Source organism: Diadema antillarum, unplaced genomic scaffold (genome assembly GCF_040938485.1).
Source record: "Diadema antillarum isolate AM-2024a unplaced genomic scaffold, OU_Dant_1.0 scf00000023, whole genome shotgun sequence".
Classification (NCBI taxonomy): Eukaryota; Metazoa; Echinodermata; class Echinoidea; order Diadematoida; family Diadematidae; genus Diadema; species Diadema antillarum.
Window position 1 is genome coordinate 505,001 of NW_027270912.1, and position 25,709 is coordinate 530,709.

The window sequence follows — 25,709 nt, forward strand, 5'->3', positions numbered from 1 at the left end:
AACAGGCAGGGAAAGCAATCACATATAAGGACTTCACACAACAAGAACAGACAGGGACAGGCTAGGTACACAAAACAAAGAAAACAAAGGAGAGGGTGGGAAGTCATGGGCAAGGAGCCCAACAGGTAAAGGGAGGGGGATTAGAGCGAGCAGGAGGGTGGACAGACAAAAGGCAGAGGAGAGCGGACAGACAAAAGGCGGAGGAGGGTCAGTAATGATCATGAGGATCAAGGAGGCAACCATTGAAGGAAAGGATGAATAGGGAGGCAACATCAAAGAAGATAAGGAACACCAGAAGGATATGGAAAGGGAAAGAGTGAAAAAAGCAACAGTAAGGGAAGGGGGGGGGGGGGGGGGGGGGCTGAACAAACAGGGAGCCCTTAAGGTGTACCAGGAGGAGGCAACAAAAGAAAGTAATCAAACATATCAAAGTATATACACATATAGCAATGGCAAAAGTGACAATGGAATAACAGTGATGAAAAAAATAATTAATATATATATATATATATATATATATATATATATATATTAATTATTTTTTTTTCAGGAGGAGAGAAAGGAGAGAAAATTGTATACATGTATGTAGATAAGCAGGCAGGGCAAAATAAGCACAAGTATGTATAAACAAACAAACCTAGTGTGTGTATGTGTAGGCGGAAAAGGCTGTATAAAAAAGACTCGGGCTATAGGAAGGAATAAATTGGGGAAAAAAGGATCTGCAAATGAAAAAAGCGCAAAGAAAGAACAAAATGAAATTAAAAAATGAAAAAGAGAAAAATAATAATGGTGGTAATAATAATGAAAAAATAAAGGTGGTTAGTCATTTCCCTCCTGGATGTTGAGGCCATGGGGTTGGATGGTGTGAAGTCGTCTCATCCAGAGCTTCTCTCTGCTGGTTCTGACTGTGTCTGGACGAGTGCCTAAAGATTCAATGCCCTGTAGAGTCATATCAGTGATGGAATGATCGGGTAGATTGAAATGGTGGCCCACTGGAGTGTCGAGCTTGGCTGTGTTGACAGTAGATCTGTGTCCATAGAAGCGTCTTTTGAGTGTAGTCTTGGTTTCCCCAACATACTGGATTCTACAAACTCTGCAAGTGATGAGATACACAACATTAGTGGTAGTACAAGTGATGTTTCCCTTTGTGTGGTGAGAGAGGCCGGTAGAGTTGCTGGTGAAAGAGTCACTCTCATGGATGTGTATGCTACAAATGATGCACCTACTGGCTGAACATTTGAATGTGCCATGCTGTAAAGGAGAAGAATTGTCAGTGAGGGAGGGTACTTCAGCACGGACGATGAGATCCTTAAGGTTGTGGGGGCGTCGGTATGCCAGGATGGGAGTATCTGGGACGGCCTGTAAGAGACGATCAGAGGTGTGAAGGATATGGTGATTATCACGAAGGATATTGTGGAGAGAGGGTAGATTGGGATGGAAAGTGGTCACAAGGGGTATTCTGTCAGTGATGTCCTGCTTGTTGGTTTTCGGTTTGAGAACTTCAGATCTAGGGAGAGAACGAACTTTGTTGATGGCTTGTTGAATTCTCCTGGTACCATAGCCCCTGGCTGCGAGATGTCTCTTCAGGTTCCTGGCATGGAAAGAAAACTCAGAATCCTCAGAGCAGATACGGCGAAGTCTGAGGGCTTGACTGTAAGGGATACTGGTTTTGCAGTGGCGGGGGTGGCAGCTGGCTGAGTGGAGGTACTGATGGGTGTCTGTGGGTTTAGTGTAGAGAGTGGTGGTGACATGGTTAGACTCCTTCCTAACGGTGACATCGAGGAAGTTGGTCTTTTCTTGGGAGAAATCAGAAGTGAATTTGATGGTTCTGTGGAAAGAATTGATGTGGTCATGAAAGTATGGAGGCTTTCTTCCTCCCTGGTCCAGATGAAGAAAATGTCATCGATGTAGCGCCACCAGATCCATGGACGACAGGGGGCTGAATCTAACATCTGCTGCTCTAGCTTGGTCATGAAGAGACAGGCGAAGGAGGGAGCCATCCTGGTACCCATAGCTGTGCCAGATACCTGTAAGTAGTGCTTGTCCATGAATGTGAAGTTGTTTTTCGTCAGTACATGTGACATGAGGGATTTGATGTGAGATATGGGGGGGTTGGAATGGCCGCTGCAAGTCAAAGCCTCACAGGAGGCTAGAATACCTTCGTCGTGGGGAATATTGGTGTAGAGAGAGGAGACGTCGAAAGTACCGATGATTGCTGTCTCGGGTATCTGGTCCTTGATTTCATCGAGTTTCCTGAGAAAGTCTGGTGTGTCATGAATGTAGGAGGGTGCGAGTGAGACAAGAGGTTTAATGTGGTGATCCACAAAGAGGGAGATGTTCTCTGTTGGGGAACCATTTCCAGAGAGGATGGGACGACCGGGATTGCCAGGTTTGTGGATCTTGGGGAGGAGATAGAATCGGGCAGGTTTGGCATTAACGGGGGAGAGAAATTTGTGAGCCTTCTTGGTGAGGTGTTCATGTTCCTTCATGTCATCGAGTGTCGACTGGATCTGTTGGGAGAAATTATCGGTGGGATCAAAGTCAAGAAGTGTGTAGTGGGAAGGATTGCGGAGATGTTTCATGGCTTCATCGATGTACTGCTGGCGGTCCATTACTACAACAGCTGATCCTTTGTCTGCAGGCTTGATGATGATGTCAGGCCTGTTTTTGAGAGATGAGAGAGCCTGGCGTTCTTCCTTTGGGAGATTGTCATGTGATGCAATGTCGAGCGTATCTGCGGAGTGGACTTGAGATGAGACAGCTTCGATGTACGTTTCCAGGGAGGGAACTCTGTTCTTGGGGGGAATCCATGAGCTTTTAGGATGAAAGGGCTCAGGAGCAGAAGGGGGTTCATCGAGAAAAAACTCTTTGAGGCGTAACCTGCGGTAGAAAGTAGAGAGGTCTTGGCTGAGTGCTATTTGATCGACCTTGGGTGGAGTGGGGCAAAACTTGAGACCTTTTGAGAGAAGAGACGTTTCTGCTTGAGATAGGGGAGAAGAAGAAAGGTTAACGACAGAAGTGGAGGATGCATCAGTGGATGTGGTGTGTCGCCTGAATCTGTTGGACCTTTGACGTTTCTTCGTGAAGTTGCCTATTTTCTTGTTCCTGCGAGCAGTGAGGTCAGACATATGTTTTGAGAGACAAGATTCAATTTCATCATTGTATTTGAGCCACTGGGTGTCGGTGCAGCAAGAGCGAAGTTCAGTCTCCAGTCTGTCGATGTCAGCTGAAAAGGAAGTGAGAGAGGCAGCACACTGTTCAGAGAGAATGTTAATCAAACGGATGGAAGCTCCATGTAGAGTCTGGTTCCAGCGTTTCCGTAGTTCAGGCGAGAGTGTTCCAAGAGCTGGAGTGCAGTGGAGTTGGAGACCTGTGGGTATCATGCGGTTGAGGGAGTAGAATCTGTAATTATCCTGGTGAAATGAGAATCTGAGGGCCTTGAGCTTGGTTTTCCTCAGTTGATGAAAAAGAGATAGATGGTTAGCCATGGTAAGCATGGGACAGAGAAGAACAATGATAGCCAAACAAGGGAAGGAGAAATACATAACCTGTCAGAATTGAGGGAAATTCAAAAAGGGGAGCAAGATTGACCTGTAAAGCGGATAAATCAAAGGGAAAAGGGTAAGTACAGTCGGTCAATGTACAGCTAGGCCAACCTGTGCTAAGCAGAAAAGTGAGTGAAGAGAAATGATAAAGGGAAATGAGACAAGCTCAGAGATAAAGGCACGGAACTGAAGAGAAAAGTACCAGGAACGGAGACAAACACCTGAAAAGAAAGTAACAAATACGATACAAACAAACAAATATAACACTGTGGAAACAAAGATACTACAAGTCGAGAAGTGGGAGGGAAACAGGGCAAGGAAGGAGACTGAACTGGAACAAAGCAATAAAACAATTAAAACAGAACAGAGAAGACAAAGAGGATAAGGAGGATCACGTGGGCGTGATGCAACAGCAGAAAAGGAACTAAATGTAGCAAAAAAAAGGCTGCTGAAAACTGCTTATCCAATGAAGGCGAGCCAATGAAGTAAAATGGAGTCAAAAGGGGCCTGAGCTTTCGATCCTAGCAGAATCTTCGTCAGAAGCAAAATGACAAACAGGCAGGGAAAGCAATCACATATAAGGACTTCACACAACAAGAACAGACAGGGACAGGCTAGGTACACAAAACAAAGAAAACAAAGGAGAGGGTGGGAAGTCATGGGCAAGGAGCCCAACAGGTAAAGGGAGGGGGATTAGAGCGAGCAGGAGGGTGGACAGACAAAAGGCAGAGGAGAGCGGACAGACAAAAGGCGGAGGAGGGTCAGTAATGATCATGAGGATCAAGGAGGCAACCATTGAAGGAAAGGATGAATAGGGAGGCAACATCAAAGAAGATAAGGAACACCAGAAGGATATGGAAAGGGAAAGAGTGAAAAAAGCAACAGTAAGGGAAGGGGGGGGGGGGGGGGGGGGGGGGGGCTGAACAAACAGGGAGCCCTTAAGGTGTACCAGGAGGAGGCAACAAAAGAAAGTAATCAAACATATCAAAGTATATACACATATAGCAATGGCAAAAGTGACAATGGAATAACAGTAATGAAAAAAATAATTAATATATATATATATATATATATATATATATATATATATATATTAATTATTTTTTTTCAGGAGGAGAGAAAGGAGAGAAAATTGTATACATGTATGTAGATAAGCAGGCAGGGCAAAATAAGCACAAGTATGTATAAACAAACAAACCTAGTGTGTGTATGTGTAGGCGGAAAAGGCTGTATAAAAAAGACTCGGGCTATAGGAAGGAATAAATTGGGGAAAAAAGGATCTGCAAATGAAAAAAGCGCAAAGAAAGAACAAAATGAAATTAAAAAATGAAAAAGAGAAAAATAATAATGGTGGTAATAATAATAATCTTTTTCATTTTTTAATTTCATTTTGTTCTTTCTTTGCGCTTTTTTCATTTGCAGATCCTTTTTTCCCCAATTTATTCCTTCCTATAGCCCGAGTCTTTTTTATACAGCCTTTTCCGCCTACACATACACACACTAGGTTTGTTTGTTTATACATACTTGTGCTTATTTTGCCCTGCCTGCTTATCTACATACATGTATACAATTTTCTCTCCTTTCTCTCCTCCTGAAAAAAAATAATTAATATATATATATATATATATATATATATATATATATATATTAATTATTTTTTTCATTACTGTTATTCCATTGTCACTTTTGCCATTGCTATATGTGTATATACTTTGATATGTTTGATTACTTTCTTTTGTTGCCTCCTCCTGGTACACCTTAAGGGCTCCCTGTTTGTTCAGCCCCCCCCCCCCCCCTTCCCTTACTGTTGCTTTTTTCACTCTTTCCCTTTCCATATCCTTCTGGTGTTCCTTATCTTCTTTGATGTTGCCTCCCTATTCATCCTTTCCTTCAATGGTTGCCTCCTTGATCCTCATGATCATTACTGACCCTCCTCCGCCTTTTGTCTGTCCGCTCTCCTCTGCCTTTTGTCTGTCCACCCTCCTGCTCGCTCTAATCCCCCTCCCTTTACCTGTTGGGCTCCTTGCCCATGACTTCCCACCCTCTCCTTTGTTTTCTTTGTTTTGTGTACCTAGCCTGTCCCTGTCTGTTCTTGTTGTGTGAAGTCCTTATATGTGATTGCTTTCCCTGCCTGTTTGTCATTTTGCTTCTGACGAAGATTCTGCTAGGATCGAAAGCTCAGTACAATATTAGTTGATATGAATAAAATTTTGAAAAACGTTTTCGTTGACTTTTTTGTTTCTGCTACTCTAGGGAGTTAATTTCACCTGTTGGTTGCTCATAAGACAAGTCTGTTAGTGTTATTCATATTTTTAATTGATGCATGCAAATTCACATGCATATTCAAACTTAACGATCATATGCTGTATCATGAAGTGCAATGTCGAAATTGATTGATAAAGAAATCAAGATATACACTGAAGATTTGACCATTTAATTTGATAGGCCAGTTATGCTTAATGCAGTGATCTCGATCTTGAATCATTTGAACTTGGATCCTGAAGACAAGAAATTTGACGACACACAAAAAGTTACCATTTAAACAGGCTTAAGTCCCTGAAGCAAATTTAACTGAACTTATCTTTTACCAGTTATGTAGCATTTTTTTTTTTGCTCCTGTCGGTGAAATTTAATATTACATTGGATTTAGAGATGTTGAATAATTTTATTTCTTTTTTTTTTGCCATATAAAACTTGCTTCACTGAATGATACTTTTGTGATAGGCTAATCCCAATGAGCTTGACAAAACTTGTGCAGTTGTAGTATGTGCATGGTTCCTTAGCATGAGCCCATGTTTTGGAATAAAGAAATTTATACGTCAACGTGATACATTTGTATGTCAATGTGATAAAATTCTTGTTTTGAATACAAGCTCTTGAACTAATCGTACAGTGGTCTCCCATTATAATGAAGTCCTTGGGACTGGCAGATTTTTTTCATTATATAGAAATTTTGTCATAACCGAACAAATAACCAACTAGAAAAGCACTCTGAGAGAGCAGACCTCCGCCAAGCATGCAGCTCATTTCCACCACTGATCTTGTTCTTCCATAGAGATATAAGTGATTTCCACCCATACGTACTTAAATGGTTGTGTGCTGAAAGTCGCCCGATTTCCCAATATAGAAGCCTTTGTTACGTCATAAACCCTCAGCCCCGCACGGCGCGCCTTGCCCTAGCAGAAACTAGAGCACGCACTTTAGTGCGCGCATGCAAACCTCAAATACGCGCAGCCTGAACTCCCAAGTTCATTGACCCTACCTGCCAAAATATCAAAAATTCTTCATAAATTCCCCCCAAATTCTTGGATCACTACCAAAACTTAATCATCTGTTACTTGTATCAATCTAAACCTTTCCTGCAAGTTTCATCCAAATCCATTAACTACTTTTTGAGTTATTTTGCACACGGACAAACTAACTAACTAACTAACTAACTAACCAACAAACGGTAACAAAAACATAACCTCCTCCCTTGGCGGAGGTAATAAAAACACATAGAGCCGATAATTTTGCGACCTGGATTTTTATTTCGTTGTAACCAGAATTTCGTTATAACCGTGTTTGTTATAACAGAAGTGCGCTGTATACATGCTCTTTCTTGAAAAGCCCAGTATAACATTAATCAACTGATACACAACAAAAGAGCGTAATATCTCTGACCAGAGGATAATTTCTTGAATCATAAACCATGATATAAAGAACACAATATAAATGTTTACATAATAAGTGAGAACTGTTTTTTTTTTTTGTGGTCTCTTTCATTTCAGGAAGATGTTGAAAAGCTTGTGGATGCCAAGTTTGCAATGTTTCGGGCAAAGGTGAAAAGCTTGGCAACTGAAAACAAAGGGTGAGTACTGACCATTCTGATTCCCTGGCGCAATAAATTGATTTCATAGTGCACTGTCTAATCTCAGAAAATCCCACAGCCAGCCATGAAACCATGCTTTGTGCTCATGAATTGCTGTGATTTGTAATGGGTAGGTTATGGTTTTTGCTTGTTTTATTGTATAATGTATTGTATCTCTATTGTTCTGGGGTGGGGGGGGGGGGGGTGTGGTTGGAGGAATGAAGCAAATGCTAGTTTGGTTTTTCTTTGTTTTCACTGAGGTGATGAAACTGATTGATACTTTGATTGTTCCTTTGAATAAGACTATCATTCTATGACTTTGCGAAGAAATGATGGAGAACGTTTTTCAAATTTTCCCATCCTTGCCGAGATTTTTAAAACATACAGAATGATGTAAACAAACAATTGTAATTTTTAACATTTAAATATTTCATTCTCGTTCTTTGATCGTACCGTGCAGACCTGTGCTTGAGCGATTCAAGCATCTAGCCTACCTCAACAAAGGACTCTGCTACCTGTCGGACTCTTATGAGGTCTTGGATGCCAGCAGACCATGGCTGTGCTACTGGATACTTCACAGTCTTGAGCTCCTGGGGGAAAAACTCACTGCCGAGCAGTCGTCCAAGTGAGTTCTGCTGCTTCGTTTGATCGACGTTGTCGTTTGGAAAGAGGGAATGTGGGAAAACCAAGTGGTTGGGCAACTATGCTGTGAGCTGCCCAACCACTTGTTGGTATAAGTTTGATTTATTTGGCTTTTATGGGATGCTGAAACAACACAATTTCCGTCACGCGTAATTCGATGAGTTTGCTCGCACTCAGAGTGCAATGAAGAGCTGTTACCAGTCTCTCAGTATCTTTGATAAGGATATGAGTTGTATGAGGGATTGGACTCATTTTGCATAGTTTGCACTTGACAGCCCGGAAAATGAAATCTTGTTTGATGTGGAATGGCACTTTGCACGAAAAGATGTAAATATTAGAGTATTCTTAGCAGTTTGATGGGCACAAGAGTGGCACAGATTTGCTGGGTCAATATCACTGACGTTCCCTTCGCTGAAGGAGGTGGTGAGGGCAAATATATTATATCTGTGCCTGCACTCTAACATTTCAACTCCAGGTGCTTGGACAAAGGCCCTCATGGCACTCAGTAATGTACATTTGCATTGTGTCATTGGCGATCTACAAGCAGGTCGTCTTTCCCCGACAGTGCTGTCCAGCATAAAACACATGCATGGAAAGTTGCAAGGGAGGCTTGAAGGGGGTGGGGGGATGGAGGATTAGGATGGGATTGGAGAAGGGTGCTGACATTTTCCCCTCACTCAGGCAATAGTTCTTGCTTCCTGAAGTGGTAACCATGGCAACCCTAAGGGAAGGCAGAGAACGAGTGATGCCAAGTAGAAAGAATTCCTCATATTGCATTGCATTGCATTGCATTGCATTGCATCAGGAGCAAATAAACAAATTACAAAAATCAATAAAAATTAAGGCTATGCTCTGTACATTTGGCCTCTCTTTTGTAATACAGTGAATACAATGCCTGATATATGCATCATCATTTGTGAAGTCCATTCTGATTTATACTTGTTCTTTTTGTTTCTTGTGAATTTCCCAGTGTAGCGCATTTTCTTGGCCAGTGTCAGTGTCCAGATGGAGGATTTGCAGGTAAATGCAAAAACAGTTTGTGTATGTTAAAAGTATTAGACCTTCGCATGTGTCAGGCCATGAAATCAAAAAGAATTCTTGCTATCTGCTCTAGTCAACTTTAGGACCCACATATTTCTGGTATTGATTTTGAATCTCGAGTACATGTACATTGCACTGTGGTTGTCACTCTGCCTTTGTGCAAAACAGTTTCTTTCAATGCTGGCAACCACCATTTTTTTTTTTTTTTTTTTTTTTTTTGACCACAACTTTGGCCAACCAACCCATAGTTGACTCTAAGAGAACTTTCAAACGTTAGACTGTCCCCTGGTTGAAGAGCATGAGGTATTTGTCAGAACGAGGGATTCTGTCAAATGGAAAACAGCGTCATGATCTCGAGCTGCTAGCAATGAAAGCTGCAGCGTGTGCCAGCCTGTTGAGTCCATGCAATCAGGAAAGATTGATGAGAAAGCGATGGCAAGTGTCTGCTGATGACAGCAACATTGTAGAACTGAATGGAAACTGAATGGTGACATACACTACTAATTTGAAGTGCCTTTGAAGTATCACATGCTGACATATTTGTTACCTCCGCCAAGGGAAGAGGTTATGTGTTCATCGGTGTTTGCTTGTTTGTTGGTTTGTCCGTGTGCAAAATAACTCAAAAAGTAGTGAACGGATTTGGAAGAAACTTACAGGAAATGTAGAGAATGACACAATTAACAAATGATTAAATGTTGGTAGTGATTCAGTGATTTTATGAAGGATTTTTTTATATTTTGGCAGGTAGGGTCAATGAACTTGGGAGTTCAAGCTGTGCATTTTTAAAGGTTTGCATACGGGCACTAAAGTGTGTGCTCTAGTTTCTGCTAGGGCGAGGCACGCTGCGCAGCTGGAAGTTGATGATGTAACAAAAAGCTTCTATACTGGGAAATCGGGTGATTTACAGCATGCATGTGTATGGGTGGAAGTCACTGATCTCTTTGAAAGAACAAGAACATTGGTGGAAAGTAGCTGCTTGGCGGAGGTCTGCACTCTCAGAGTGCTTCTCTAGTTTTTCTTACTGTCGAGAATAGATGGCACTTGTTGAGGTTCTTTTAAAATGGTGCTCTGATCTTTATGCTGCAGGTGGGCCAGGACAGATTGCCCACTTGGCTCCGACGTATGCTGCAGTGCTGGCCCTGAGTACTCTAGGGACGGAGGAGGCCTTCAACATTATCGACAGGTGGGTGTCAATGATCAGCAGTCAGTCTGACAAAACACCGTGTTTCCCCTCCCCCTCCCCCACGTTCCTCATAAAAATCCCATCATACTCTATCCTTTTTTTAATTGATGCCATTTTGAGCTGGTTTGTTTCTGTGTCCTTTGTCAATTCTGCACAAGGGAGTGTTTTTCAGAATGCTGATGATGTTAAAGGGTGTGTACAATTCTGGTTTAGGTGAGGATTTAGCTTTTAACGTTTTGCGACATATTCAGAAACCACTATGAGATGTCAAAGAGCATGCAATTCTAAGGGGTATCAAAAGTTTATTTGATGAAATTCGGTTTTGAAATGGCTGAGATATCCAAAAACAAGGTGAAACAAAGAGATCCTAATAAAAGACGTGGCCTGTCGCCTTTTATGATCACTTTTTGGGGTATCTCAGCCATTTGAAAACCAATTTTCATCAAATAAATGTTGAATCCTTCTTAAAATTACATGCTCTTTCATATTTCATAAGAGGTTTCTCATCATCTCACTTAGGAATGTTCAAAACATGAATCCCCACTCAACCAGTACTGTACAGTCCGTAAACACCAGGCAATTTCTAAGGTGGGACATTGTGAGACTTTTTTTTTTTTGCCAATAACTTCAAAAGAACCTCATACCAGTATTTTGAACTACAAATCAAGAAAAAGTTCTCAGAGTACTTCATTGCCTGAGTTACTCTGATCAAATTTTCTCACAATACTTCTTGCCCTCAAATTCAAGTGACATGTTTCCAGGCTCTGTAAGGATTCTGTTTAATATTCATATTGTGTAACAATGGCTTGAATAAATGATGTTTGCTTATTTTATCCAAGTGCTTTAAGGTTTTCATTACCTGATACCTGTGCTGTGTAATAGATGGCATAAGTGATGACATAAAAGAGGGAAGTTTTTTCTAGACCCTTGAAGGTTTTCATTTATATCTTTAGTGCACAATAGATGGCTTGAATAAGTTACAATCCAATAGGCATGTGGTCATGTTTACCTTTGGGGTATATATACACATACAACTTATTTGCTTCTTTATTACCTCCACCAAGGAGGTTATGTTTTTGTTGGCATTGTTTTGTTTGTTGTGTGCTTGTCTGTCTGTTTGCAAAAAAACTCAAAAAGTTGTGAGCGGATTTAGATGAAACTTACAGAAAAAGTTGACAATGACACAAGGAACAGATGATTGAATTGGTAGTGAATTGGATAACTGTCTATATCCAGGATAATAAAAAAAATTAAGGACTCTATGGCCATCAAACGAGGAAATTCAAGCTACATGTATTTGAGGTGTGCATTCAAGCACTGAGTACATGCTCAAGGCACAGTAGGAAGCTGAGGCAGACCATGAATAAAGAGATTTTTCTCACTATTATAAGCTCGTTGAGGTAGGCTCTTCTCTATCATTGGAAAATAAGGCCATTGTCATCTAATGTGTATGAGTGGAAATGTTTTGCTTGGTGGAGGTCTGTGCTCAGTGTGAATACAGACAGGATGCTGTAGCTATGCTTGAATTGAGACTGCCATTTTCCAAGGCATATGAAAAAGTATTGATGTATTTTACCATTGCTGTTTCTATACATACGGGCAATTGATGTTTAAATGGATGAGGATAGTATTGGTAGAGATGAGGATTAGGCTTTAAACTTTTTGGGATATACCAAGAAACCTCTTATGTAATGGTAAAGAGCATACCATTCTAAGAGGAATTCAAAGTTTATTTGATGGAAATTGGTTTTGGAATGGCTGAGACATCCAAAAACAAAGTAATTTAAAAGAGCGATCACAAGAAAAGGTCGGTCCCACCTTATATTAGGATCACTCTGTTTTGGATATCTCAGCCATTTCGAAACCAATTTTCATCAAACGTTGAATTCCTCTTTTAATTGCATGCTCTTTCACATTTCATGAGAGGTTTCTCATTATCTCACCCAAAAATGTTAGAAACCTGAAGATAGGTCTCAACCGAATCTAAAACTCCCTTTAAGCACGTCAATTCACTTTGCATCGTTATTACGTGTCTGCTTCAATAGACCAAAATTACAGTCCTACCTGCTGAGGATGAGAACACCAGAGGGCGCTTTTCTCATGCACACATCTGGGGAAGTTGATGTAAGGTAAGAGGTCACAAAAGCTACAGTTCATACCGCCATGAATTATTTTGAAGCTCTCAAGTTTTGTCATTTTTCTTTCCTCCGTTAAAAAAAAAAAATAAAAAAAAATAGTCATGATAAAAAGAGCACAGTTCCGTAGAGTGAGCATAAATTGCATATTTCAATGTTACTAATATGATTCACAAAAGATATTTTAGGGAAGCATGCAAGTTATGCACAGTGTAAGGGAAAGTGCATTCCAATGTATTTTGTGAATCGTAGTTGCACATTGTACTTTGCCAATGATTGACAGATGATGTCATTGACAGAATCTTGACTTGAAATGTTTTTTGTGGGCTATATATAAGTACTGGTTATCTGAAGAATAAAACTATTATAAAATATATGTCACATGTTAAGATATTCTTTTAGCCACATAAGTAATGATCAGGGTAATTTGAATCAATACAGGTCAACTTACATTTGCATTGCATAGTTCCTTTAAGTTTTTAGTGTCCTTTCTCACTCTGCAGAAGGGACATTGTGACTGCAGTACACTCATATAGAGCAGACTGTAGTTACCCTTTATGCCAGCTTTGCAGTATAGCTACAAGCTTTGGTATTTGTGGTATCAAAGTAGAGAAATATGTGTGTATGGGGTCTAGGGCAATTACCCCCTGGGCAATTACCCTGGACCTTCCCCTGGCCCTAATCCTGAGAATCCTAATCCTGAACCTAATCGTAACCCTAACCCAAACTCCTAACCCTAAACTTAACCCTAACCCTAATCTTTACTCTGACCTAACCACTAACCAGTATTTAGCTGGGGGTAATTGCCCTCTGGGGGTAATTGCCCAGGTACGATGTGTATGAAGCAGACAAGATGGTATACAATGATTTCTGTCTCACATACAACAAACCATATACTGAACATATAATTCTTACAGATGAGTATTGGTCATAGAGATTATATAGCCTACTTTAGTATATATCTCTATGGTATTGGTACATTTCTAAAGATTGAATGGAATTAAGACAATGAACATCTTCATCTAGCATTATTATGAATGAGGTTTTACACAACGACAAAATGACACAATAGAATTTAATTTTTGTAGTTTATTGTCTTTACACTTGGAAAAATACAATATTTCAGTTGTATCATATAATGTGTAAGCACATTCACTGGATGTCATCTGTAATATTCTGTTAAGGTGTACATGTATGAAAGACTCTTATCAATTAAAATCAAATCGATTCTCTGTCACAAAAAATTTGACGATATTTTTTTCGGGGGGGGGGGGGTCATCAATTGATCTGTCCTTTTTCTGTAGGAAAGTTGATTTCCTTATTAGATTGAGACCTTGATTTTTTTTTTTTTTTTTTTTTGGCAGACTATTTCACATTTGACCTGCTTTTAACTTGTTTTGTGTGTATGAATGCCTTTAGCAAAAAACAAAAATGTGTCCAATCATGGAAAATGCTTAATAATTTGTGGCCTTTGGTCACAAATTTGGGAGTCTTGGAGAAAGAAATTGGGCTTTATATTCTCCCGTCACCCAAAAGGAATCTTCCTTCATAATCATATGCAGGAATATTCAAAGGTGTCTGAGTGTATAGACATTTAGAAAACATTTTAAAGAAGTGATATTGAATGCTTGATTCTGTCATGAATGAAATTAAGAATCAAAGGAAACATTCAAGTTGGGCAGATAAAATATTTACAAACCATTTATTCTGGCTGACAAGGCCTGATAAATTTGATATAATCCGTTGCCAAGTCACATTGTATTAGCAAAATACAATGCATTTTCCTACCTTTGGCCTAACTTTAAAACAAACATGTGCTCTAAGATTTAGTGATTTGTATCTAGTGGAAAAGTACTGAGTAAGAATTAACTATTATTACTTCAGATGTAGTGATTTTTCTCAACAAAGACTTTTTGAATCATAGAGCAAAACCTATTTGAAATTATGTGCTTGTGCTTCACAACTGGTAATATGATCATTGTATTTGTTACTTTGGGACAGAATGAAAATTTTGTTCTCGGCATGGCACAGCAAATTACATAATTAATTACAGTCCAATAGCAGGTCTGATAACAAAGAAATTGTCTTGAAAAAAAAAATGGCTAAATTTGTATACAGTGATTGTATATAAAATTCCCCACCATGATCTGGATTGTTCGAACAATAACATTGGCCTGAAATCACAGAAACCTACTTAAGATCATGCGTGTGCAAAGAAAGACCATCACAAATGTGGAAGAATGAAATTGGACAGTACGTTTTCCTTTACGTAGAAGAAATAATCTATGGAGTTCAGCTTTTCAGAGTAAATATGGGGTTTGCAGCCATATCCACATCAAGACTTCTTAACAGGCTATTTGATTTCTTTCTTTTTTTTTCAAAATTACCATAAGGGATAAGCAAAGTTTCACCAAGGAAGCAACAACGACAAAACACCCATATTCTTCTCATGGTGCCCACAAGCTATACTTGGGCCCTGAAGAGTATTCAAGCATATCCTTACCAAAAGCTGACAGGATTTCAGCCAGTTTTAGTGACAATGTACCATCTATACACATGTAGGCAGACTGGCTGTGTGATACTATAGTGGCATACATTTGACTTGATAAGTGATAAAGCTGATATTCGATTTTCAATCAATATTTGGCTCTCCATCAAACAGTAGTGTGTTGAAAGGAAAGGAAGTGAAGTAAGATATCAGTGCAAACTTCTGTCAAATCAGATAACATGCTTGTACCATTTGATAAGCTTGGCCATTTACATTTCAGTGAGCGTACAATGCAACTTCATTATGCCACACACAAACAATCATTGTATCATGATATTGATTGCATAGAGCTTTTTTCTGCCTCTGTTTTTAGATCTGAAAGATTGGCAGCCTTACATGTCCTTACCTATCTATGAAGACAGACAGTTCATGCCTTTGTACAAATTTTGCCCCATTTTTGTAGATTTTATTCTAACAACTTCCTCTCCACGATAAATCTTCTGTCATCAAGTACATGAGTGATCATTATGTGCAGATCATAGATGTTTTCAATATTGTAATATCATGTACTTATTCCAAAGGAACAAGCAAACAGGCATTGAAGAGATTGGTTTTGATGTTGGTTAGTTCAGTTATAGTAAAATGTGTTCTGTTTTCACCGCTTTCGCTGCTGGTGATCCTTTTGGTGTCTCAATCCTCAGCATCACTGTCATATTTCATGCTGTTGTCTCCTCCATCTCTATCATTATCAGTGTCATCACGATCATCTTCATCATCACTGCGCTTTATCTTTTTTGTCATCAGCAGCATCATTATCATCATCGTTACCGTTTTGCCCCTTTCCTTCGTTCATGTTTTCTCTTTCAGCAGTTCTTGTTTCATTTCTTTCATCATTTGTGACCCCAAGATTTGCCTGTGCTGAGTTTACTACATTTACCCCATCATCGCTTTCATGGCCATCAGCACTGTCTTCTCCATAATCACTTATCCTTACAAACATTTCATCATCATCATCATCATCATCATCCACGTCTTCATCATCTTTGTCAGTGTCATTGTCATTAGTGGTACTCTTATCACCATCTTCATTTTCATTATCATAATCTTCATCACGACCATCACTAACTTCATCATTTCCATCTTCATCTTCTTCTCCGTAGTCACTAATTCTAACAAACATTTCATCATCATCGTCATCACTATCACCATCATCATCATCATCAACACTGTTACTTTCATTATCTCTGTCATCTTCTCCTGAAATGCTGTCATCACCATCGCTTTCGATATGGACATCAGCAATGTCATTATCCTCCTCGTCGTCATTATCATCATCAAAATCATCATTCTCATCATCACCATCATTACCATGGAAATCCTTATCGTTATCACTGTTCTCTCCGAAAAATTTGATATCAGGAGAGCTTTTGGTACTATGAGAAGTTGTTGAACCTTTGCCAGTTGAACAAGCAGACCTCATTGCAACCGACATATCTCTAATTCCAGTTGATGATTCACTTGCGCAGCTTCTGTCATCAAGACAAGAGTCGTCATCTTCATCGTCAGTCTGATTGGCTGAGATATCGGTACTGAGCTCTGCCTCCTCCTCCGTGTCTGCATCACTGCTATCGTCTTCGCTGTCCTCATCTTGGATGCTGCTGGTGAAGCCCTCCTCAGCACCGTCAGATCTTTTCTGGAGATGTTTGGAGACGTTTTTGTCTTTTTTGACTCCCACCTTGCGATCTGGCTGACTCTTCCTTCTTTTTGGCAGTCTTTTTGCTTTTAGTTTCTGCTTTGGTGTCCTGGCTATTCCTACCAAAGATGTGCTTGTTTTGCTGGTTGGAGAAGTTTGAACTTGAGGAAGGGTTGGCTCATCCAAACCTCTACTTATCGGTGGAAGAATGAAGTTGGCGGGCAGATTACCTCTAGGGGCCTTGTTCTTGAGGATAAGTGGCAGTGGAGTTTTGCAGAGTTCATCCAACATGAGGGGCTTGTCCAGCATACCCAGCAAACTGTTTGTCCTCTCTCTGCGCTTCAGTCTCCTGTGCCCTGTGGAAGAGATGCATCAGAGTCAGTACGGTTTCCCTGAATTCGTGATCAGGGATGTCAAAATTGAAGGAGTTCTGCGTATATAAGTCACAATTGTCCTGAATTTCTTCATAAAAGGATGTCAAAATTACCACAGTTGTTGATTGATAGCTAGAAGTTGATATCATGGTGTATTCAAGTGTTTGGATGTTGTTTTCAACAGGGAATCCACAAATGCTTTGTTACATTTGAAGCATACTGAAAACTCCACTTTATAGTGAATGGATCATGCTTTGGACTCCTATAAGGGTAACCCTAATTTTGAATTTTGTTGAGCATGAACATCCTTGCACAGGACATTTCACTCTCATTGTCTCTCTTCACTGAGTTGTAAAAATTTGGTAGTGCAGATGAAAAATGATTTCAGGACCTTCATGAATAGCATTGTACTTTATATACTCAATCATTTCAGTATTTTTAGCAATGCATGTGTATATTTCTTCAAAAATAATGCCATGGGTAAATACAATTTCTTTCATACCTTATATTTCAAAATTATGTATCATACTTGAAATGTTGACTTCGCTTCAGTAGATGCTTCATTATTGCATCTAGATTAAACCAGGCAGAGTGAACGAAAAGTTACCTTTCTGTGAAGTTTCAGTCCCTGTCATGGGATTGATCTCCTCTTGTAATCTCAAGGGTTGATTATGTAGCGTGTGTAGATTCTGAATTGTGGGAGTGTCCTTTGACGGATGCTGCTTTGGAAGAGCTGTGGTGGTCATGTGATCCCAGACAAACCGTGACCTCACTCTTTTGGATGACTTCCTTCTCTGCCGTCTCGTCATTGCTGGGCCACGCCCCCAAAATGAATGTGCACCGTTTTGTGACCCAGGCTTGGAATGTGTGACTGTGTCGGGTGGGTGATTGGCGGTGGTGTTCCACAGTGGCTTGGGACCGTGTTTGTCCGGATGGACCCGGGAGTGTCGGTTGTCGACGGGAATGGTTGATCGCTGAGAGGGCAGTATGGGGAGGGATCGGGTCCTGGCATGACTCTGGCTGGACAGTCCCCAGGCTGCGACCCTAGAGTGCTGATGGGTCCTCTTTCCTCCTCCGTGGTTCCAGCATTGGTGGGCCATTTTCTTGATCTCGGAGGCCTTGACTGTGAGGGCGCCATCCTTATCATTGAGTGGCGGCAGGAAGCTGCAAGCTTTCATTGCCGTCTCTCACGTGGGCTGGTCAATGCAGCACAAGGTATTATGGGCAGTTACATGGGGCTCAAAATCCTTTGCACCCATACATTCTCCAAGAATGTCACAGTTGAAATGTCAGGCAGTGGTGTCCTTTGTGGAATCTGTGAGAAAGGCATGAATACGTTTGGAGTTTTGTCAATATGAAGAGTTGGTCTCATATGATTTACATCTAATAAAATCACTTCAAATAGAGACTATCAGAATCTGTAGATTTTCCTTTGATGTGATTTGGTTGATCACTTCAGGGGGGCGTTTCATCAACGAGTTCGTCGGAGTTTTCACCGACAAATTTGCTATCAGCCAATCAGACGCAAGGATTTCATTAGCTTTTAACAGTTGTCAGTGTAAATCCTTGCGTCTGATTGGCTGATAGCAAATTTGTCGGTGAAAACTCCGACGAACTCGTTGATAAAACGCCCCCCAGATGTATGCTACGAGATGCTACTTCTTGCAGGATGTTGTATTGAATAGAGGCAGGAATGCAAAAGCAATAAAATATCAGAAATTTCAGAGAAGAATTACACAGAGCACTTGAGAAGCTTTGACCATGTTAATTAAGTGAATGATATAATGTAGCCTCCCATGGGTTTGTCATGATAACTCACTGAGAATGTAATTTCTAATTCCTACACTAATTATTGCTTTGTGTATATAGGAATTGATGAATTGTTTTTGATTTTTTTTTTGGGGGGGGGGATTTATGAAGGAAATTACCTTCTATCTTTGATGATTTGCAGTGAAAAGATTATAATTTTAGATTTTAACAAAAGTACAGGTTGTATAGATCAATTGTATCTATCAAATGAACACAAAATCAGTGACCCATCCAGTACAACACAACAAATATCACTGTCACATGGCCAAGGCTACCTTTTTTGTCATTGTAGCATGTAATATTGTCCATTACTTTGTTGCTAATTGATTCAATTTTACACAAATTATTAATTGAATTCTTTGTCCCATTTCATTGCTTGCATGAAAAAGAAACTTAATCAAAATAATATCTACACCATATATTTGGCAGGGTTTTTTATTTTTTGCGAATTAAACCACTCGCAAAATTGTTGGAAAGTCCTGATTGGTGAAAAATAAGCCTTGCCAAATGCATGGCATATGCAATACTGTATATTCACTTTCAGTATCTTTTGATAATACTGTAAAAGTCGAAATTTTCGCAGTGTTGAAATTTTTGCGCATTTTGCGCAACCAGAAGCCAGCATGGAAATAAACACACAAAAATATTTTTGCTTGTCATATTTTCCAGTTGTTGATGTCTTGATTCCGTTGAATTAAAAATGCGAAACTCTTCTTAACTGGCCGAGCGCAGAAATATCCACTTTTACAGTGTTACACCATATGTCTTAATCTTGAATGTGTGCTGTTAATACCTTTTGCCATAATCACTCATAATGTTACGAAACTCTAAGCATAGGTTGTTTGTCGGAATTGTGAGCAAGACTGTAGAAATGTTCAGAGATTAGGAAAAGGTACTCACCTCTGTGATTTATCTCTCACAGCTACCGATGGGGATTCTTTGGGCTACATGTCGTGGCACAATTTTTTACAGAGCGAAGTTAGCTGTGCTTCAGTCATCACCAGATACTGTAGCATTCCAAAGCTTTGTCTCTTACAAGCTCACAAAAACTACACCACTAGGACTTGGGGTCAGTGCAGAAGGGTTTTGTGCACCGCTCACTGGTGGTTTGTAATCTCTGCGACCAACGAGCGGTGGAATACTGATGATTATTTTTGTTTGGTTTAGGAGTGTCGGAAGCAAATGGATACAAATTTCCACTGCAAGATGGCAAATGCCACGTTATCGGCCAGCTTGCCCGTAGCTTTGGTGCTCTGATGTGTGGAAGTTGTGGGAATTTGTGATGATGATGCAGACGAACTCTTCTCTCGTTGATTTATGCTGAATCTCATGTCAGGCGTGGAGTATGCCCAGATTGTTTTGCACAACAATCATTGATTGTGTGAGGAACTCCTCGTGAATGGAGCAGTGTGCTCCCCCGCGGATCGGCCGAGACCTCCCGCAGTACGAATGCCGTCCCATTCATAGCCCCCCTAATCACCCATGCCTGGAACCGAGTCTATGCCCTGCCCACCGAGGGACTTGCGGTAACTATGGGAGGTGTTCACACTGGTGCTCAGTCATGCTTACAGAAAATATTTTGCCTTTTTGCAGTTGTGTTCACACCGACAAGGGAAGAGGTAATTTAGGGCAACTCCATGATGAATGAATAAGTGGTCAGGTTTCTGAATCAGGTCAGGGCAGTCAGGTCAGGGTGTTTTATTATTTGCCATAGCAGTTGCAATTATTTTGAGTGGCGATTGTTCGAAGTATCCTCAAGTATCAATGCCAGAGTACAAAACGTCAATTGTCGTCTTTTTTGTTTCTTTTGATGGCATAACCCTTTGAGGACAGTCCCGAGTATACTCAGGCAAGTGTCTATGGGAAATGCATGTTGTAGCAAAATCAGTCCATCCTCAATGGGTTAAAAGTTCTTGCTCTGCAGAGCTGAGGAGTAAAGTACTACTCCAGTATGTTCTGACAGGTGATTTTGCGCTGATGTCTTTTGTGCAGAGAAGAGCTTTAGTGCCAGAGGGAATCCAGCAAGGATCAGTGTCCCAGTGCAAACACAACTGGCCATGCTGGCAGTTCCCGTTTGAGAATTTTTATAGAACTCTCCACGGGGAAATGAGTTTGAAAAGTAGCCATGATCGGGAGACAAGGGGGGAATACAAATGACAAAAACAACAAAGCCCAGTGTTTGCTGGTTCTGCTTCGCTTCACCCGTCTGGTTTGAAGGATGATGTGATGAGGGTTAGGATGGGGTGGGATGGAGTAGGGTGGGGATTGGTGGAGGGGAAGCACAATTTTGGTGGTGGGGGGGGGGGGGGGGGGGTCAGTTGTATGTATCTGTACCCCAAGAGAGAAAAGGATCTATGGGGCGTTGTTTACAGATTGAATGGCTTCACGTCTCACGTTGCCTAGCATCAATGTTGTTGTAAATATTTTTTTCTTCATATCCATTCACATGCCCTTGGCATGTTTCGATGAACTTGAATGAGACAAACTTCGGGTATTGTGGCCGAGAACAGAGTTTGGTTTGGCAAACTCACAGAAGCATGTACTCGCCAACGGGCATTATTCGTAACATTTCATGGTTTTTAATGGATGGACAATAATATAGAGCTGGAAGACTTTATCCCTTCATTTTTCACTCCTTAATGAGTTTTACAGTAGTTAACGTGAGAGTGTGTCTATCAAAAAGCTTCTTCGTCAGTTTCTCTCTCTCCCCCCCCCCCCCCAATGGTAAATTGAGATTTAGATGAACAGTCCATTACAGTCCCCTGAACTGTGACTCCTTAGCAGGGCTTTTTGGCCCCAGCAAGTTGACATCATCGGCTGGTTGAGCTCAGAAATTTTCTATGGCTTGCCCAGTTGCTTTGATCCGGCAAAATCTCGTCTGCTTTGCGGCTTAAGATGAGATCCATGCCCCCCTTGGAGAAGTAGACAAATCTGTCTCTTAATCCTATTTAGTACCTGTTGCTAATTTGCCGTGATGATAATGGGTAGGGGTAACAGAAAGACGAAAGAGAGTGTGCCCATTCGTTGAAAAGCGCAAAACTCTAGTAGTGCGGCATAATTGGGATTCACAATGAATGGTTCTATGCAGAGTAGAAGTTGTATAGGTAACGGAGTAAAGTAGGGCTTAACCTTTTCGCACCCGAAACTACCCATGGCTGCTGACCTTGTAAAATCGCTCTGCTGCCGCTTGTCAGTCCTTACTGATGTGTGTGTGCCAGTTTGTGTGTTGTGAAAGTTTGTGTGTTCATCTGTTGCTGGTATCAAATTGTGTCTTTCATTTCTGTATCATTTTACTTTCTAAGTAATTTCAATCCCCCCAAATAGTGTGACATTTAAGTTTTCCTTCATTGAGTAGAGTTTGACATTGCTAGAATCATCAAGGTGTTATAGGTTTCATAGGAAATAGAAACAAGAAATAATCAGAGCAATGAGTACAGTGAGAGACAAAGTGAAAAGAGGTGGGGCAGAAATAATGGAAAGACAGTAGCTTTCTTGGGGTGTGAGTAGGGAAAACTAAAGGATTTTTACCCTTTTCCATATACATGAATTGTTGTTTATTGATTACAGTTCACTCCCATTATAATGAACATGGTTGTAACGAAAATCTGGTTACAACGAAATAAAATTCAGGCCGCAACATTATCGGCACTATTTTTTTTATTGTGTACTTGCTCGGTTGTAATAAAATTTCGATATAACGAATGAAAACTGCCGGTCCCAAGGACTTCATTATAATGGGAGTCAGCTGTACTAAACATAATGCCACAAGCACTGGATCTTGATCCACAAGTGCGAAGCATTTTCCTTTACTGTTTGTAGAAATCAATCCTTTAACTATTGAAGCACACAGTGTTAATATTTTGTCTGTGTATAACTGTGTAAATTGTGGACATTGTAAGGACAACTCCCAAACCTGTATTTTCACACAACACCAATACTTACACAAATTTTAAACTCACTTTTACGACCTTTATCTTTTTGGCGTGAATTACAACATATACATTTTGACCATAACTTTATCACTCATTCATCTAATGTTCCAAGATACCTCATTTGAATTTGCCTCTGCAGTCATATCTGTATACAATTACCTTTTCCCAGTAATCAAATTATACAGTGTGTAGAAAACGTCAATAACGCAGCTTTACCCAATCATAACATCTGGGGATCTATAGAGCAATCAATGTTATTTTTAGAAACTGGAGTCTAGCACAATAAATTGTCTGTCACCACTCCATGAATTAGTTTTCTTAAGTTTAAAGGGACATTTGAGTTTTTTTTTGTAACAAAATGAAGACAAGTTATGGTAAGAGCAAATCATAATTTTGTGATGTGAAGTCGTGATGATACATACATTGTAGAACTTTACAAAACCACATTTGTATAGGTACACATCAAATGTTAGATTTTGTTTGCATTGATGAAAATAGCTGGAATGACTACGTCAAATAAGCAGACGCCTTGTTTATGTGGGTTTTTTTCTTTCTTTTGATATCTGGATTTTTTCTTTTTTTTTGCAACTCTTATTTTAAGGGGAGAAACCTCATGGAACAGGTAATGTAATCTGTTATCCTATAATACATTGTACAAAGATGCATTTTTGAAAGGGAGAAAATGTTGATAGATGAGGTAGTATCATCTGTCATTTTACACCTACAGAGGTGCATTCTTTATAGGGAAAATTATTCTTAGAGGAGGTAATGTTATCTGTTATCCAATACGACTTCTTTCAGTTTTACATTTGTTAAAGGGAAAAACTCTTAATGAAAAGAGGTAATGTTATCTGTCGTCCCATATGCCTTCCTACAGAGGTGCATACTGTGCAGCAGTTTCAGCCATTCTGACAAACGTTGCCACGCCAGACATGTTTGACGGCACTGCAGAATGGATTGTCAGGTAGGTGAAGAAATTTATCAGTCCAGTTATCTTCATCCTGTTGTGGTTTTAAATTTGAAGAAAAAAAAATCTGAAAATAACAAGAGAAGAATTCTATAAAGATGAGATATCTCCTTAGATGTCCATCTAGGGCATTATTTCTAAATAATAATGGCAGTGTGCAGGAGAGTACTGAAAGAACACAAAGCACTGAAACATGGTATCTTAAACTGAGGAAGGAAAACAACACTCTCATAGTGCTGTGCTTCACATAGTCACTTCCATGTTGGTACTCTCAGCACATTGGTTTTCCGGAAATACAATATGTATGATGACTGTGATATGATTGCCAGGATTACCATCTGTAAATGACATTCTGTAGATAATGTAGATACCATGGTCTCAAGAGAGCTATTGTATAGATGTATTAACCTTGAGATCCATTATCAAAGAAATGTATATCAAAACTTTTGCAGCAATATGCTTTCAAGGGAAAGTTATCTTAAACTTCTTTGTACTTTTCAGCAATGAATCTACATGCCTAATGAAATGCATGTACTGACCAGTTGTCATCATGCTCTAATAATGAATGGTACATTGTAGTTTTATGCCTACTTGTGCACCAAATATGTGGCCTGACAACCCCCAAACATGTCCAAAACTTGCCCTGCGTAGCAACAGCTAATGCATTCAAACTCGTATCACAATCTGCTTCATCAGAATAGAGGAACTACGAAGTTCTTCGTTATGCCTTCAGGAAAAAGTGTTTTCAGATTTAAATACATTAGTCATCCGGCCTACAGTACTGTTTGTTGAACATTTGGATGTCAGTCCCAATGAACGAAATGGTTATTTCATTCAAAGGTTTATTGTATTATTAGTATTAGTAGTAGTATTAGTAGTAGTTTAGTATATTGTATACATTATTTTATTCAAAGGTTATGGTGCTAAGACTACCACCAACATATGAACAGTGGTTTTAATGCACGGAATGAGAAGAGAGAAGTAAAACAGCAAGATCTCTTTCTTGACTCCCAGCTGCCAGACATACGAAGGAGGGTTCGCCGGGCAGCCAGGGATGGAGGCTCATGGGGGATACATGTTTTGCAGTGTGGCTGCTCTGGTTCTACTAGGACATGAAAGGCTATGCGATGTACAGGCACTACTGGTGAGTAGAGGAGGAAGGTGGGAGAGATTGTGTGGTGGTGTTTGGTCTTGTTGGTGATTTTATTGGATTTTGATGGTGATGATGATGATGATGATGGTGGTAGTGGTATTGATTATGATTTAATGTTGGAAATGATAGCAGTGGTAGTGAAAATACCTTACAGATGATGATAATGATTAATAATGCAGTAGTGATGCATAATAATTACAGTGATGATGAATTGGTGATGATGACTTTGATTGCTGGTGCTGATGATGGTGTCTGTCATTTGATGATGGTCATGATGACTAATTACAATTTGATAACAATAAAGTTGATGATTAATTTTAATGGCAAATTTAATGGCTCCTAAAAGATTGCTGGTGCTGATGATGGTGTGTGATTTGATGATGGTCATGATGAGTAATGATGATTTGATGACTGATGTTGATGATTAATTTGATGGCAATTTTGATGGCTGATAAATGAGTGCTGGTGCTGATGATGGTGTCTGTGGTTTGATGTTGTCCATGATGACTAGTGATGAGTTGATGGTAGTGATGTTGATGGTTAATTTGATGGCAACAGTCATGGCTTAGTGATTGCTGGTGCTAATGATGGTGTCAGTGATTTGATGATGGTCATGATGACTAATTACGATTTGATAACAATAAAATTGATGATTAACTTTAATGGCAAATTTAATGGCTCCTAAAAGATTGCTGGTACTGATGATGGTGTGTGATTTGATGATGGTCATGATGAGTAATAATAATTTGATGACTGATGTTGATGATTAATTTGATGGCAACAGTCATGGCTTAGTGATTGGTGGTGCTAATGATGGTGTCAGTGATTTGATGATGGTCATGATAATTAGTAATGATTCAATGACAGTGATGTTGATGATTAATTTGATTGCAATTT

General features: G+C 39.9%; 1 protein-coding gene and 1 pseudogene across 1 annotated transcript in view; one reads left to right on the forward strand and one right to left on the reverse strand.

Annotated features, from left to right (window-relative positions):
* The window catches only part of LOC139731988 (protein farnesyltransferase subunit beta-like), a 31,100-nt gene that overhangs the window by 783 nt on the left and 4,608 nt on the right, over nucleotides 1-25,709 (forward strand). Inside the window, exons 2-8 of the mRNA XM_071642864.1 lie at nucleotides 7,316-7,395; nucleotides 7,856-8,020; nucleotides 9,008-9,057; nucleotides 10,165-10,261; nucleotides 12,307-12,390; nucleotides 23,570-23,656; nucleotides 24,674-24,803. Of these exons, the coding sequence (XP_071498965.1) occupies nucleotides 7,316-7,395; nucleotides 7,856-8,020; nucleotides 9,008-9,057; nucleotides 10,165-10,261; nucleotides 12,307-12,390; nucleotides 23,570-23,656; nucleotides 24,674-24,803 (693 nt within the window). The remainder of the gene's footprint in view (nucleotides 1-7,315; nucleotides 7,396-7,855; nucleotides 8,021-9,007; nucleotides 9,058-10,164; nucleotides 10,262-12,306; nucleotides 12,391-23,569; nucleotides 23,657-24,673; nucleotides 24,804-25,709) is intronic.
* On the reverse strand, nucleotides 1,619-2,612 carry LOC139731946 (uncharacterized; annotated as a pseudogene).